Raw genomic sequence first — 14,347 nt, 5'->3', positions numbered from 1 at the left:
TGCTCTCTCCCCTTCCCCCGGCTCCGAAGCCTCGCGGCTTTTTCTCCTCCCCCCGGCTCCGAAGCGAGGGCCCCCCTCCCGGCTCGCTGCTCACCTTTCAAGCGGCGGCGGCAGCGGCGGTCACAGAGCGTTCCCTGCGCATGCGCAGGGGACGCTCTGTGAGTTTCGGAGGGATTTAAACATCCCCCCAATGTTTTTCCCCAGATTTAGGATTTTTGTGCACACGTGGGGACCGTCCCACGTGCGCACAAACCTCTCCCTCCCCCCCCAGGTCCCCCCGATGTGCGGATTTAAGTATCCGCACACCAGGGGGCGACTTGAGAATTAGATATATAGATAAATAAATAAAAGGTAGCTCCAAGTCTATGCAACGATTCGGCAACAGAACTGATAGCAGGACAGCCACATGTTTCAACGAACTGGACTGGGATTTGGAAGCAAGAGAGTTACTGCTTACTCCCCTATGAAAAGATGACTGAGGCGAAGGAACTGGGAATCTCCTTGTGGATGTCTTCCCTGGTTTTTTTGGTCTCCCCCTGCTCTGGGTTAACAGGATATTTTGCTGAGGAACCCTGAACCCTGAGGCAACCATGGCATCCAAGATGGGAGACCTTCAGCCAGCACTTCTGTCAGAATTTTTATCTCTGCACAGTTGTGAGTTGTGCTGGCACAACTCTTCAGAATTTGGCACAGCCAAAACTGTACCAACACAACTTCTGGTAACGTCTCCGACTCCCTTGATATTTAGAACATAAAGCCAACAGGGGCAGAACGTCTCTGCCTGGCTTTTGAAGAGAATTTAACAAAAAAAAATTCTGAAGGTACGCTTTCTGACTTGGGTCTTATTGCGGATCCTTTCTGGCTCCCGGTTTAATAGCTGAAGGGTCATTTGAGCACTGCCTGGAGTCCTTGTGGGAGAGCGAGCACCATATGCCATTTTAAACGAAGACATCAAGCTGCACTTTTGCAGCGAATTGGTAAATGAACTCTTAGCTGTAAAGGAGCAGCAAACTCCTCTCAGGCAGCTTCTATTTTAATGTGATCAGGTCCACAAGGTGGGTGGCTGTGGACCGGAATCTGGTGACATCCAACAGAACCACCTGCCACTGGGTACCTTGCACCCAGAAGGACAATAAAGTATGCATTCTGGTATTATTATTATTCGGGTAAATAAGGAAGAAACCCCCCAGCACCGCCCTCACCGTCCCTTCCCCGGCATTTTAGTAATGTCATATACCAATTCTGTACAGAGATAGCTGCTTACATCCTCCACCTCCTCTTTGGGTTCTCGTCGGGCAACAATCACTTCCGATTTCACTCTAGGAAAGAGGGAGAAAAGAGGATGGGAGGTTACAACTCCTGTTCTGAGGGAGACATTCTGGGACAAGAGTGAGGGGTGACCGGTGAGCGCCTCAACGCTCATCCCTCAAAGCAGACCGCCCCGGTTGCTGTTGCCACAGATGCTTCCCCATATCATAACCAGGGTATGGTTGGAGAGCACATCATACAGCAACTTCGATGGCACTTCCGGACCATCCCCGGAAGGAGTCGCTGCGGTCGAAGAAGATCTGCGCCGAGACGTCGTCACCCGGGACGAAGAACTTCCGCAGAAACAACAACCAAGACCCTGCCACGGGTGCCTGTTAGGTAGTCATCTCCCCTCAATGTGTGGCCCTAGTGAGGGAGTGTAATTAAATTGTACGACGTAAACCGCTCAGAGCCCTTCGGGGGTTGAGCGGTCTAGAAATCGAATGTTAAATAAATTAAATAAATAAATAAATAAGGAGATCTGGGTCTGGTTGTTGCCTGGATGGGAGAACTCCTGGGATTCCCCCGAGCTCTAGGATGGAAGAAACAAGGATATACATTAAATAAATACATAAATAAATGAAATGTGAGTGTGGGCAACAGGAGGATGGATTTGGTACATGGGTCTCTAGTCACCAACCCTTAAGTTGTACAGGGGCAGAGGTCAGGGGACTTTTGAGTCTGGTTTGCCAACAGTGGGAAGAAGGAGGAGGAGGAGGAGGAGGAGATTGGATTTATGCCCCGCCCTTCACTTGGAGTCTCAGAGCGGCTTACAAACTCCTTTCCCTTCCCCTCCCCACAACAGTGTCAGCAAGCTGCCAATGTTTTTTTTTCTTCCTTCGTGTATGCGCTTGGTTGCTTTCGCTTTCATATGTAGACCTGTTGATGCGCTTAATTGCTTAGCTGCTGGAACGTCTATATCTCTCAAGGCCACAGGTGGTTGCTGCTGCTGGATAGTTGCTTGGGTGATCTCAGGGAAAACCGTGGGAAGGAGACAGCTTGTGCCGCCTAGAAGCGTTTGCTCCCAGGCCCGATGGCGCGCGCGGGAACTCCCGCAATTGGGCCTCAGTTGTTTGAATGTACTATAACATGCCATGCTCATTGCTCCCCCCCTCATTCCTAACAGTTTTCCTGTCCATGCATCTATAGCTTCGAATAAAGTAAAACCTTCCTGCAAGTGTGTACTTCATTGTTGCTGTGGATCCTGACAAACAGACACCCTGTGAGGTGGGTGGGGCTGAGAGAGCTCTTTCAAGAACTGCCCTTTCAAGGACAGCTCTGACAGAACTATGGCTTGGCCAAGGTCATCCAGCAGCTGCAGTTAAACGTCCTTGAACGTAACCTGGAGTGACATCTGAAATAAGCTTGAGGAGAGAAGGATGAAAGCTCACTGGGACTCTGTGTAGGCCAGGGAACTCTGTCTACGGATGTCCCAATAAAAATAGTTGACTTTGGAGTTGGGGGAGGGGGGGGTCACTCACCTTTTCAGCTCCTCCTCGAGTTCCTTGATCCTGGCTTCCATTTTGGCTTTTGCCTGCTTTGCCGCTTCGAGCTCTCCTTTCAGCACCTCCTGCTCCCCTGTGAGCTGATCAACTTTCGCAATTAAGTCATTCTTCACTATATTCAAAGCATTTCTTTAAGGCAAAGAAAACAAATAGCATTAGAATGAAATGGGTATGCAGGAGCAGTTGAATGGGGAAGAGTGAGGAGTTTGGACATGGATGCGAAGCTTAAGAGATTCAAATCATAAATATCCAAGACAAACCCTTACATTACATTAGAGCATACTCTTCTTATACCAGGTGCCGCCAGGTAGATTATAGGCTAGAGACAGATGACAGTTTTCCCAAGCCAAAGGTAATCTGAAAGAGGGCTGGCTGTGCATGGCGTGTGCACACTCATTGCATTTTCACCTCCGCAAAACAAGCTTTGCAGGTTTCTGTGTGGCTGCAAAAAGCTGAAAAATCTACTTGGCCAGAGGCAACACCGTAACAAGAGATACACAAGCATACTGCACAATGCCTCTCCGAAAGGGTTCTTTCTGAAAACCCAATCATCTGTCTCCATTCTAAGTAGTCCCAGCAGAACTGTAATATTAAAATTTTTCCAAACTACCAACAAAAAAACCCCTTGTTTGGCCAACTGAACATTACTTTATACAGTTTGGGCACACATGGGACTCACCGGTGTCTTTCCTTTCCTGGAAAAATGCCCCCCCCCCCCCCAATAGGAGGCTAGATTCTGGGTTCTCCAAGAGCGCCTTCAGACACGGCACACACCTGAAGTAAACTGACAAATATGCCTCATTTCTTACTTTGTTTCCAGGAGCTGCGTATTCTCCAACAAGAGATTCCCCACTTCTTTGCCCATTCCTGGGGAGGAAACAGACAAATAATAAAAGTGGCCATGGAGATTTCCCTTTGAAAAGGCAGAACTTCGTGATTTTCTGAAGGACAATTCGCCCTTGTGAACAGGCTATACGTTTTTCTGCACAACCCAAACTGTCTCCCAGCATGCTGAGATCCTGGAACAGCGGCAAACATGTCCTGCATTTTACTTCCTAGAACTGTAGGGTTACCCATTCACCCAAGTACAGAGGCTACCCTTCACGGGATGGGCGGAGCACATGGCCGCACTAAAGCAATTGCTGGATCTATCAATGGTAGCCTGGATCCTCTTTTCCACTGTAACTTTTACAGCCACTCTATCTGAGAGAAGAAGCAGGCACCTTGACCAGGGCTCCCTCTAAGCTGAGTTAGTGTGAGCTAGCCCACAGTTTTTTAGCCTCCAGCTCACAGATTTTTGCCTTAGCTCAGGAAGGAGGGCTCCAGAGCAAACTAATTTATGCAGTAGCCAAGCCGCTCGCTCACCACTTTAATGCCACGAGCTCACAAAGTAGAACTTTTGCTCACAAGAACTCCACAGCTTAGAGGGATCATTGACCTTGTCACAGCTACTGGCGGAACGTCAGGTTCTACAGTGCCAAGACCACGGCCACACAGCCCGCAAAATCCACAGCAACTAATCAGGCAACTGATCAGACGTTCATTTAAGATAACCATGAATGTGTAAAGGAGGCCACTTGACATCACACTTGCTGGCCCCAATGCCACATTCAAGCATACCTTTTACACAGAGGCCACAACCAACAGAATGCTCCAGTACTATCCATTTTCCTGGGGCTTGCATGCATTCGAGGGTGCCTCATTAGGTGCCAGGCAAATGCTAAGCTTGGATGCATAGAGGTTGAGGGATGGGGTGAGTGAGACCAACTCCACTCAGTCCCTTCTGCAACGTTCATTTCTATCCAAACAAACCGCCTGAAGAAGACTCTCAGGATTGTGGCTGCCTGTTTTCCATCCTGGCTTATGAGGTCAGCTACAAGAACAGCCCCTTCACAATTTAGCACAACACACCTTCTTAGAATGGAAATGGTTCTGCCGTTCCAGCTACTACAAACCCCATCGAGCCCTCACCACATGGCAATTCTGCAACTGAACATAATGTCTAATGATCACTGATGGACCACCACCACCACAGCATGAGCATACAAAACTCTTTAAAAATGAGACAATCACTGCTAGTGGCATTCACAGATTCACAGAATCAGAGAATCGTGGAGTTGGAAGGGTCATCTAGTCCAACCCCCCTGCACAATGCAGGAAATCCACAAAAGTCTCCTCACCACACCCCCAGTGACCCGTTCCACACCCAGAAGATGACCAAAAAAAGCCTCCAGGATCTCCAGCCAAACTGGCCTGGAGAAAAATTGCTTCCTGACCCCAAAGTGGTGATCCGCCTTTCCCTGGGCATGTATGAAAGGGCCACAAGAACTAAGCACTGATGCAACCTTTCCTGCCCTCCCTCTTATGATCTGCCTAAGTTCACACAATCAGCATTGCTGTCAGATGGCCATCTAGCCTCTGTTTAAAAACCTCCAAAGAAGGAGAGCCCACCACCTCCCGAGGAAGCCTGTTCCACTGAGGAACCACTCTGTCAGGAAGTTCTTTCTGAATGCTTAGCCAAAAACTCTTTTGATTAATTTCAACCCACTGGTTCTGGTCCGACCTTCTGGGGCAACAGAAAACAACTCTGTACCATCTTCTATATGACAGCCCTTCAGGTATTCGAAGATAATTATCGTATCACCTCTCAGTCGTCTCCTCTTCAAGCTAAACATACCCAGCTCCTTCAACCTTTCCTCATAGGACTTGGTCTCCAGACCCCTCACCATCTTTGTCTCTGGACACGTTCCAGCTTGTCTATACCCTTCTTAAATTGTGGTGCCCAAAACTGGACACAATACTCTAGGTGAGGTCTAACCAGAGCAGAGTGCAGCGATACCATCACTTCACGTGATCTGGACACTATACTTCTGTTGATACAGCCCAAAATCGCATTTGCTTTTTTAGCTACCGCATCACACTGCTGACTCATGTTCAGTTTACGGTCTACTAAGACCCCTAGATCCTTTTCACACATACTACTGCCAAGGAAAGTCTCCCCCGTCCTATAATTATGCATTTGATTTGTCCTACCTAAATGCAGTACTTTACATTTATACCCGCTGAAATTCATCTTAGTTGTTTTAGCCCAGTTTTCTAGCCTGTCAAGATCACCCTGTATTCCCATGCCAATATGTCCCACAAGTCAATTATGGACAAGGTCATCCTGTATTCCTGTGCCATATGTCTTGCAAGCCAATTATGGACAAAAACAGATTTTAGGAGGCCACTCAGACAGTTGGCTTAGGTATCTAGTTTGGTGTAGTGGTTAAGTGTGCGGACTCTAATCTGGGAGAACCGGGTTTGATTCCCCACTCCTCCACTTGCACCTGCTGATGTGACCTTGGGTCAGTCACAAGCTCTGGCACAGCTGTCCTTGAGAAAGAGCAGTTTGTGTCAGAGTTCTCTCAGCCCCACCCACCTCACAGGGTGTCCGTTGTGGGGAGGGGAAGGGAAAGGAGTTTGTAAGCCGCTCTGAGACTCCAAGTGAAGGGCGGGGCACAAATCCAATCTCTTCTTCTTCTTCTTCTTCTTCTTCTATCTGGGCTGCTGGGTTTGAACCTGGACCTTCTTGCATGCAAAGCAGATGCTCTAAAAAGGTAAAGGTTCCCTTGCTCGAAAGCCAGTCAAGTCCGACTCTAGGGTTGCGGTGCTCATCTCCGTTTCCAAGCCGAAGAGCCAGCGCTGTCCGAAGACGTTTCCGTGGTCACGTGGCCGGCATGACTAAACACCAAGGCGCACGGAACGCTGTTCCCTTCCCACCGAAGTGGTCCCTATTTATCTACTTGCAGTTTCTTTCTTTCGAACTGCTAGGTTGGCAGGAGCTGGAACTAGAGACGGGAGCTCACTCCGTCATGCGGCACACTCGGGTCTCGAACTGCTGAACTACTGACCTTCCACAGCCTGCAGTTCAGCGTCTTCACCACTTGAGTGCTCTACCACAAAGCTAAACCCATCCACATGATGCATTCTACTGTATCAGACCACTAGTCTATTCCATCCAGTTTTATCTGCTCTAAAGCCAAGGCCATCTCCCTCGCGCATTGAAACTCAGAGGATGGACTCTCGCTACTGTCTTTCCGCCCACAACGAGATGACTTTTTGCAATCAGCCTGTGACTAAATGTGCAAGAACAGCGGCTGAGAATTCACTTGGCACAGCTGGGACTGAGTGAATCAAGGGCGCAATCTTACTTTCCCCCCCCCCTCCTCCATGAATTGCAGCAAAGACCCAGGAAGGCACAAAAGGTTTCCAGAATCTAGGATATTGGATGCACATTTTACCATCTAATTTGTTGTTGTTCAGTCGCACAGTCGAGTCCGACTCTTGGGGGTCATCAAATTCTGGTCAATGATGGGGTAACATTGCTATGCTGTCGCCCATTTAATCGGAAGCAACCAACCCCAAAACAGTTCCGCATCTAAACTGGCCAGCAAGTCTTTCTCTTAAACATGTGAGGCCATCATGTTCACAGGGAAGCATCCAACCCTAGCCAATAGTTGAGGGGGGGGGGAAATGAGTGGAGAGGCCAGCCAGAGAAGCTGATCGTGAAGCAGGATGTTCTGATTATACCTAACTTCCCCATTATGCTGGATCCAGGTACTCATCCGTGCAGTGTTCCCTCTAAAGCTGAGTCAGTGTGAGCTAGCTCACAGTTTTTTTAGCCTCCGGCTCACTCATTTTTGTCTTAGCTCAGGAAGGATGGCTAATTTGTGCACTAGCCAAATCGCTCGCTCACAACTTTAATAACAGTGGCTCATAAAGTAGAATTTTTGCTCACAAGACTCCACAGCTTACAGCAGTGGTGGCGAACCTATGGCACGGGTGCCAGAGGCGGCACTCAGAGCCCTCTCTGTGGGCACGCGTGCCATCGCCCCAGCCAGGCCCAGACCATCATTAAAGTGTCGAATTCTCTGCCAAATAATTTTAAGCAAATGAAAGCATTTGGGATTGCTTTCCTTACTTTGTTTGGATCATCTTAAGTCAATGTAGGAGTTGTTTTTTCTCAAGTAAAGCCTCCGTATTCAGGTTAAATTGCCGTGTTGGCACTTTGCGATAAATGAGTGGGTTTTGGGTCGCAGTTTGGGCACTCGGTCTCTAAAAGGTTTGCCACCACTGGCTTAGAGGGAGCATTGCATCCGTGTTGGTCTGAAGCAGTCTATAAGTTTGAACCTTACATCCCATTCCACTGCATTTGAAAAAGTGTGCTTTGCACATGAAAGCTCCTACCTGGAGCTTTCGTTGGTTGGTCTTAAAGATGCCACTGGACTCTACATTTCTTCCCCATTATGCCTCCATGCAATTCATATCTACACTGCCCATAGCACCCTCTTTGAAGAATGCAGAGAATTGGTCATTTGCTAAGAATGCTAAGAACTCTCTGCAAAAGACCCCCTACCCTACCCTCCTCCTCGTGCTGCTAGGAATGACATGAGAAATGCCCTTGCTCCCCCACAGATCCTGCAGCAAGCCCCCCTCACAGGACCAGACTGCCCCTCTCTTCTAAGAACAAAGATCAGAGAAGGAAACAACAGAACTGATAAGCTACATCTCACGGTGTTCCAAGCTGGGCCCTGCGCACACAAATTGTCCTCAATGATGAAACAAGCAATACTGAGATTGCAACACAGGGAAGTATTTCTTCTCTCTTGCTTGGGTTGTTTCCTCTCGCTTGAGCTAAGGAAAGCCCGCCACCCAAATCAAAGGCAAAACACCTAAGTGCTGCTTTTTCTAGATTCAAAACACTCTTCCCTCTTTACACCGGGAAGAAAAATATTAATTGTTGTTGTTGTTGATTTTGCTTAAGGTAAAGGTAAAGGTTCCTTTGCTCGAAAGCCAGTCGAGTCCGACTCTAGGGTTGCGGTGCTCATCTCTGTTTCAAAGCCGAAGAGCCAGCGCTGTCCGAAGATGTTTCCGTGGTCATGTGGCCGGCATGACTAAACACCAAGGCGCACGGAACACTGTTACCTTCCCAACGAAGTGGTCCCTATTTATCTACTTGCAATTTCTTGCTTTCGAACTGCTAGGTTGGCAGGAGCTGGAACTAAAGACGGGAGCTCACTCCATCATGCGGCACCCGGGTCTCGAACGGCTGAACTACCGACCTTCCACAGCCTGCAGTTCAGCATCTCAACCACTTGAGCCACCGCAGCTCCTTGATTTCGCTTACTTGCACAGTAAAACACCAAACACACATTCAAGACAAATGAAAAGTTCATGAGAGCCACAGTAGCACAAGACGAAGTGTGAAAACAAGTCACGACAAACCCCCGAGGCTGCACGCACACCTTCTTCCCACAATGAGATGGGGTAGACTTACAATGACACAGACAAGCTCCCGACAGGAATGGAAAAGTAGCAGCAGTTGCGTTTTTAAAAGGGGGGGGGGTCACTACAACAACCAGTAAGACAAAAAGAGAAGACTCCCTTCGGATGTTTCAGACAGCATGTGATCTGTATGCCATGTTCTCCATCAGCAAACCAAACCATCAGACATCATTCGGATGGTGGCACGCCTCGGTTTGCAAATAAGTGAAGACTCATTTGACCCAGCATGTTGTTAGGCACCAGCATAAACATTTTAGGTGCCCAGGCAACCAAGCGTCTGGGAATTTTCTGGTCCTGGATACCAGACCCTGTGCTCAAAGACAGAATCAGTGTCTGGACTGAATAGGGCCTTTTTTTTTTTTAAATGCCATTTGGAGCCGGCATATGTAGAAGTTTATTACTCCAGAATGACACAGGATCTATCAGGGGCACAGAGTTCGACCTCTTGTAAAAACTCAGTGTTTCGACAGGCTTGCAGGGATGCAGCACCCTGCAAAGAAGTTCTCTGCTCCTACCAGTGTTCCCTCTAAGCTGAGTTAGTGTGAGCTAGCTCACAGTTTTTTAGCCTCCGGCTCACACACCTTTGTCTTAGCTCAGGGAGGAGAGCTCCAGAGCAAACTGATTTATGCAGTCGCCAAATCGCTCGCTCACCACTTTAATGCCACTGGCTCAGAAAGTAGAATTTTTGCTCACAAGACTTCACAGCTTAGAGGGAGCATTGGCTCCTACCCATGGATGTGGGAAGCAAGACAAGGTCTGAAAGAATGGCGGGAAGTTCATAATCAGATCTCCCATTTGGAGGGGTTTTTTTCAAACTGGTTAATAACCATCAATCTGGGGAAGGAAGCAGAACTGGATTTCTGCACAAACTAAATCAGCTACAGACTAGGGCCTCAGATTAGTGTGGGGCATCTTTTAAAAAAGTAGTAAAGTCAAATGTTAGAGTCATACACTTTTTTGGTAATACTATGGGGAGGGCTCTTGACCTTGAAAGAGTTTAGGGCCTCAGCATGTCTTAATCCAGCCCTGGAAGAAAATGTTTACCCCCCTACACACACAGTGTTCTCTTCCCACCCCCATTATACATGCATCAACAAAAGAAAAGAACGCGAAAAGAAAAAACTCAGCCACATTATTGTGCTCCCATTTCTAATTGTTTTTGCAAGGCTAAGAGTAGGAATATGCCACATCCCCTCCTCCAGGGCTCACATGAAAATAGGAATTCCACATGGCCCATTTAAATTTTTTTTAAAGACTGGAGATCTCCTGATTCCTGCTTGTTTTTGCCTATGTTATCTAAAATAAATTGTTGTTGTTCAGTCGCACAGTCGAGTCCGACTCTCCGCGACCCCACGGACCAGATCACGCCAGGCCTTCCGGTCTTCCGCCGTCCTCTGAAGTTTGCTCAGCTTCATGTTCGTTGCATCTATGACACTGTCTAACCATCTCATCCTTTGCCGTCCCCGTCTTCTTTGACCTTCCATCTTTCCCAGCATCAGGGTCTTCTCCAGTGAGTGCTCCCTTCTCATTGGGTGGCCAAAGTCTTTGAGCTTCAGTTTCATTATCTGGCCTTCCAGGGAACAGTCAGGGTTGATTACTTTTAGGATTACTAAAATAAATATATATTAGCAAATTTGCATCCTTTAGACAGATCAAGATTTAAAATGTATAAGGCACATTTTTCTTCCGTTTGCTTTTAACGTATCAGTTAAATACGATGCCACTCTACAAGGCAGAGCTCAGCTTCCAGAAGCAGCACCAGGGTACAGGCAACTTGGTTCTGCTTTCAGAATGCAGGTAGCAGACGGCATGATGGAATGCTCCCTGACTGATGAAAGCTAGCATGTCCAAGAAAAAGGCCCAGCCTTGCTTTCATCAGGCAGGGATTAATATAAAACGGCTTCCTCAATACATGAAGCTGATACCCAACCGAAGAAACCTTAGTTGATCCATCATATCTGCATATGAGAATCAGCTACTGTTCTAAAGAGGGGAAACATACTTCCTTTACATGACACACGTGCATTGCAGCAGGCATCATCTCAGGAGAGGCATTCTCCATTGTCTCAAATTGGAAAGAAGTCCTCTTCTAAGACAGCATTTGTTACCTGCACTTTTTATACTTGCATTGAAGACTATCCAGGGCTTTTTTTGTAGAAAAGTTGGCCACGCCCGGCTGGAACTCATTAGTGTGGTCATCCAGCCACACCCACCTTTCCCTTCTTATTCTGTTTACCTTGTTTGTTGTCAAAACCCAGGGCTTTTTTGTAGCAGGAACTCCTTTGCATGTTAGGCCACACACCCCTAATGTGGCCAATCCTAATGAGTTTCTGCTGTTGGGTGTGGCCTGTTATGCTAATGAGTTCCTGCCGGGCGTGGCCAACTTGGAAGTCAGCCGGAACTCCGTTCCTGCCCAAAAATAGCCCTGATGACTATCTATTAAAAAAAAAAATCTGCTATGCCTGAGTAATCAGGGAGATATTTTTAATTAATTAGACTAAGTAACTAAAAAGGGTGTCCTTAAAAATAAACATTTAATACTTTGAACTGTGTGCCCCAGACAGCATCAGCTCTGGTAGTAGCCCAACAGGCAGACCGTGAAACAAGTAATGTAGAGGCTCACATGAAAGGTGTTTGGGTTTTTTTGTGTTTTTTTTTTAATATTCCCAGGAAAACTGACTTTGGGAAAGAGACAGGCTCTAGGGCCTCTCCACTTGGCCTGCCTCTCCTGAGCTGTTTGAAGCATCCGAGTGGATCGTGACGATATCCCCAAACAGAAGAAAAGATCTCCCAAAACAATGGAAGACCCATCGACTGCTTCTCAAGAAAATAATCACCAGCACAAAAATGAGAAATGAAACAAATTAAAAAACAGGCCCAAGAAATCCTGGGGAAAAGCATGAAGAGATGTCGAATGAACAGAAAAGGGGGGAAAGAAAACACCCATAGGTTTAAAACGGCCTTTGCCTTACCAAAGAAATCATCCCGTACTACGTAAGTCATTCCATATGAGAAAAAGAGGAGGGGGGGGTTCAGAAAGAGAGAGGGACGAAGAAGAGGAAAAAGAGGGAAGAAAAAGAGAGAGAGAAAAGCAGCCGTTAAATTCCAATCTGTAAACGGCAAAAAAAATGGCGATGTACTTTCGGAGCAGGTCTGAGCATGGGAATGAGTTGTGCTGTCCATTTTCATCTGCCTGAGCAGATTTTAAGATAAAGCAATCGGATAGCATGTTCTGGTTCTGTCCTTGTTCTCTGCCCTGGAGAAACAACGGAGCTTCTGACATATCGCCCTTTGGGGAATAAGTGACCAAAAAGACAGTACTGATGAGTCTTGGGGGGAGGTCGGTGAACAGCTGAACAAGACAGTTGTGGGAAGACATCGGGCCTAACTGAGAACTCCTCAGTATGAAATCGGTACAGTGTTGTCTAACGAGCGGCAATCAAGAAAAATCAAAGCTAGAGACTGCTGCGGCTGTTCTTTCCGTCACAAGCAAACTTCTGTTCACAAACTGTTTAAGCTCCAAGGTGAGCTTGCAAGGGCATGATCCAGCAACCTTGCTAAAGGGAAGATCTCCAGGGAACCCTATACAAAGCACCATGGATTCCAGAATGGAAGAAATACAGGATAAAAATGGGGGAGAAATCAATCAATCGGATATTTGATTGACTTTTGGGACTTATATATTCATTCCTCCACTCACACCTGAAACAAAGAAAATCATCTAGTCTGTATTATGAACAATGGGACATAAATGGCACATTTCCCACTGCCATTTGAAAACTTCATTTATCCTCCAGCAGGAAGGCTACCTCCATCCCTTTCCTGTTAGATGAATGGAGGAGTACAACACAGAAGAAAAGCCCTGCTGGATCAGGTTAAGGGTAGCCAGTGCCCAGCTGCGGCCAACCAGATGCCTTAAGCCAGGCAAGAGCCAGGCAAGATCTGGCATTCAGAAATATCTGGCAAGAGCCAGGCAAGATCTGCCATTCAGAAATATACTGTCCCAGCACACAGATGCTTCAGTTGCTGTTCCAGGCCCACAGCCATTACGTGGTCTTCCCTCCCTGGATTTGTCTAACATTTTGCAAAAGCATCTAAGCTTGGAAAAGTGAATTCCTACAGTAATTCTAGAGGAAAGACTTTCTTCCATCTGTCCTACATTGACTTTGGAACAACTGCATTGAGTGGCCTCCACATTCTAGCATGATTAGACAGTCAGAGGGAAACAATCTTCTCTCTCCACGTCCTCCACACCATTCATGATCTGGTAAACATCTGTCATCCGTGTGTCCTCCACTTAAACCTTCTTTGTAATCTAAAACTGTCCAGAATTCTTTACCTTAGACCGAAGGTGCCCCACGACCTTAACCGTCTGATTCCTTTCTCTGTGCCTGCTCTAGGATATCCTACTGAGGTAAACCTTTTAAGTACTGAGTGTAGATCTCGTTTCCTCATAGAGCAGGTGCAGAGAAAGGTACTTAACTGCCTCCCGAAGTATACACATTCAATACTCATCTAGAAAATGTGTTCTTTGTTAGAGTCCAGCTATAGCTCCAATGGTCAACTCCATCCCTCATTCCTCCACAAACTTGTCAGCTGTGAGAACTGAGCCTACCCACCTACCTATGCCATGACACCTACAAGATGAATTTGCTAGGAAGGAGGAACCTAATAGATTTATTGCCTGCCCTGGAAAACAAAATCCCTCTCCATAGCAAGCATCCATTAACAGCAGGTCTGTCCCGCCTCCCGGGTCCCAAAGAGAGAGGGGTCAAAGAAGTAGAGCATGGGTGCAGAAAACCACCCCAAAAAAAGCTTATCAGGATGTAGTGGGCCAAGTGAGCAAAAAGCAGAGATGTTCTAACGGGGGTTTGGAACCTTAAACTGTGCAAGCCAATCAGACAAGGGAGAGGCAGGACAAAGGCTGCAAAGCCAACCGTGATTGGACAACAGCAGGGGAGTATCACATGTGTATACCCATGTCATTTTATTCAAAAACTTGAAAAAGGGGAAGGGGCAGAAAAGAAATCAAAGGCGGGGAGGGGGACAAACAAGAAATCTGAACAAAAGAGAGATACACACCTGAAAACTCCCCTATGGGCCATGTCCAGCGAAGCACAGAGAGACAAGAGGGGAGGAAAGGAAGTGGGGGGGAAAAAAGAGTCAATCAGTGACCAAAACCAACAAAATAAAAAAGTCTGGATAAA

The 14,347-nt window shown here is 47.1% G+C and overlaps 1 protein-coding gene across 1 annotated transcript in view; it reads right to left on the bottom strand.

Moving 5' to 3' along the window:
- Window positions 1-14,347, bottom strand: part of MAPK8IP3 (mitogen-activated protein kinase 8 interacting protein 3) — a 102,297-nt gene that overhangs the window by 42,407 nt on the left and 45,543 nt on the right. The window contains exons 11-15 of the mRNA XM_015428132.1: window positions 14,223-14,234; window positions 12,113-12,130; window positions 3,623-3,680; window positions 2,790-2,942; window positions 1,238-1,319 (exon numbers count right to left, since the gene is read on the bottom strand). Of these exons, the coding sequence (XP_015283618.1) occupies window positions 1,238-1,319; window positions 2,790-2,942; window positions 3,623-3,680; window positions 12,113-12,130; window positions 14,223-14,234 (323 nt within the window). The remainder of the gene's footprint in view (window positions 1-1,237; window positions 1,320-2,789; window positions 2,943-3,622; window positions 3,681-12,112; window positions 12,131-14,222; window positions 14,235-14,347) is intronic.

This window comes from Gekko japonicus, unplaced genomic scaffold (genome assembly GCF_001447785.1).
Source record: "Gekko japonicus isolate JY-2015 unplaced genomic scaffold, Gekko_japonicus_V1.1 scaffold1343, whole genome shotgun sequence".
Classification (NCBI taxonomy): Eukaryota; Metazoa; Chordata; class Lepidosauria; order Squamata; family Gekkonidae; genus Gekko; species Gekko japonicus.
The sequence above is the reverse complement of the archived record's forward strand: the minus strand, read 5'-3'. Positions and strand labels throughout refer to the sequence as shown.